We start from the raw sequence: 1444 nt of genomic DNA on the forward strand, positions 1-1444 counted from the left end.
CGACCATTACTGTCGCTTGATGCGGAGGGTTTTCACCAGTAAGTGGTAACGAGATGATACCTTCTGGGAGTATCTGTTCTCCCGAGAATCCGATCAATGGGGTACGCACTGGCCGTAAGGTCGATCGTTCAATATCCATTTTGTCGAATGCCTGAGTGAACAGTACATTAGCAGATGATCATGTGTCGACGAGTATGCAGAACACCCTTTGGTTTGCGATGGTTAGAGTGATAACTAATGCGTCATCATGAGGATGATGAATGCCTCGAGCATCTTCATCGGTGAATGAGATGTAATATTTTTCTCTCTTCTTTTCCTTCGAAGGCCGAGCTATGATCAGGATCTCGGACTTAGGTCGACTGATGCTCCTGGCGTGACTTTTTTTAGCATTATTTGAGTCGCCTTCGCCGTGGGGACCACTGACAATAGTCTGGATTTTCTCCGTTGGTCGTTTGTCCACCGAGCGTTCTTCTGCTGTCCCGGTTCTTTTGACGTGTTCTCTGAGGCCTTCTCGGATAAGCCTTTCGATCTCTTCCTTCAAGTGATAACAATCACTCATACTGTGGCCATGATCGCGATGGTAGTGGCAATACTTATCCTTATTTTGCCGATTCGGATTACTCCGAAGCTTATTCAGCTAATTGACAAATCCTTCACTCTTGATTTCCATCAGCACCTGCTCTTGGGGTTTATTAAGCGGGGTGTATGTAGAAAACCTTCGGTCAGGTTGCTTGCTCGACTTGCGTTCATCGTGTGCTCGGTCATCCTTACGCTTCTTTCCTCCAGTCGAGTCAACTTCCTTTTTGACTGACTCTTTGGCTCCGATTTTCGCGTTCTGGGCGGCCTTACGCAAGTTTCTTATTTCCTCGGCATTTGCGTATTTATCTGACAGAGTCATGAATTCAGCCAAAGTCTCAGGCAGATTCTTGTCCAGGGATGCCAGAAACGGCTTATCCCTAAAGCCCTGCATGATGGAATTGAGTGTCGTTTTCTCTGAATGTTTCCGAACTTGGAGTGATTTAAAGTTGAAACGTTTGATGTAGTCTTTCTGTAGCTCTCCCTCCTTCTGAACTATGTTATTTAGATGCACAGGGGGCTTCAACTTCTTCTTCTCGCCAATGAAATTAGTGAGAAAGGCATCGCTAAGTTCCGCGAATGTGCTGACAGACTTTGGTTTCAGCTGCTTAAACCATAGTCGGGCTACGTCGGCTAAGGTGAGGGAGAAAGCTCGATACATTATGGCATACGAGGCATCATGCAGTTCCATATATGTTCGAAAGCATTCGATGTGTTCCGTTGGGTCGGTTTTGCATGTGAAAGGTGTAATCTGCGGTAGGTGAAATCTTTCCAGCAGCCCGGCTTGCATCACTTCATCGACGAGTGGGAACGCTTTTATTTTTGTCCTGGTTGAATATGCATCCCGACTATGCTTTATATCCGTCAT

At 46.1% G+C, this 1444-nt stretch overlaps 1 protein-coding gene across 1 annotated transcript; it reads right to left on the minus strand.

Moving 5' to 3' along the window:
• Positions 1 to 637: 637 nt before the first annotated feature.
• On the minus strand, positions 638 to 1444 carry LOC131249737 (uncharacterized). The gene has a single exon (XM_058250505.1). It carries the CDS (start codon positions 1442 to 1444, stop codon positions 638 to 640), a length of 807 nt encoding a protein of 268 aa, XP_058106488.1.

The sequence above is a fragment of the Magnolia sinica genome, chromosome 6, assembly GCF_029962835.1.
Source record: "Magnolia sinica isolate HGM2019 chromosome 6, MsV1, whole genome shotgun sequence".
NCBI classification, from domain to species: Eukaryota; Viridiplantae; Streptophyta; class Magnoliopsida; order Magnoliales; family Magnoliaceae; genus Magnolia; species Magnolia sinica.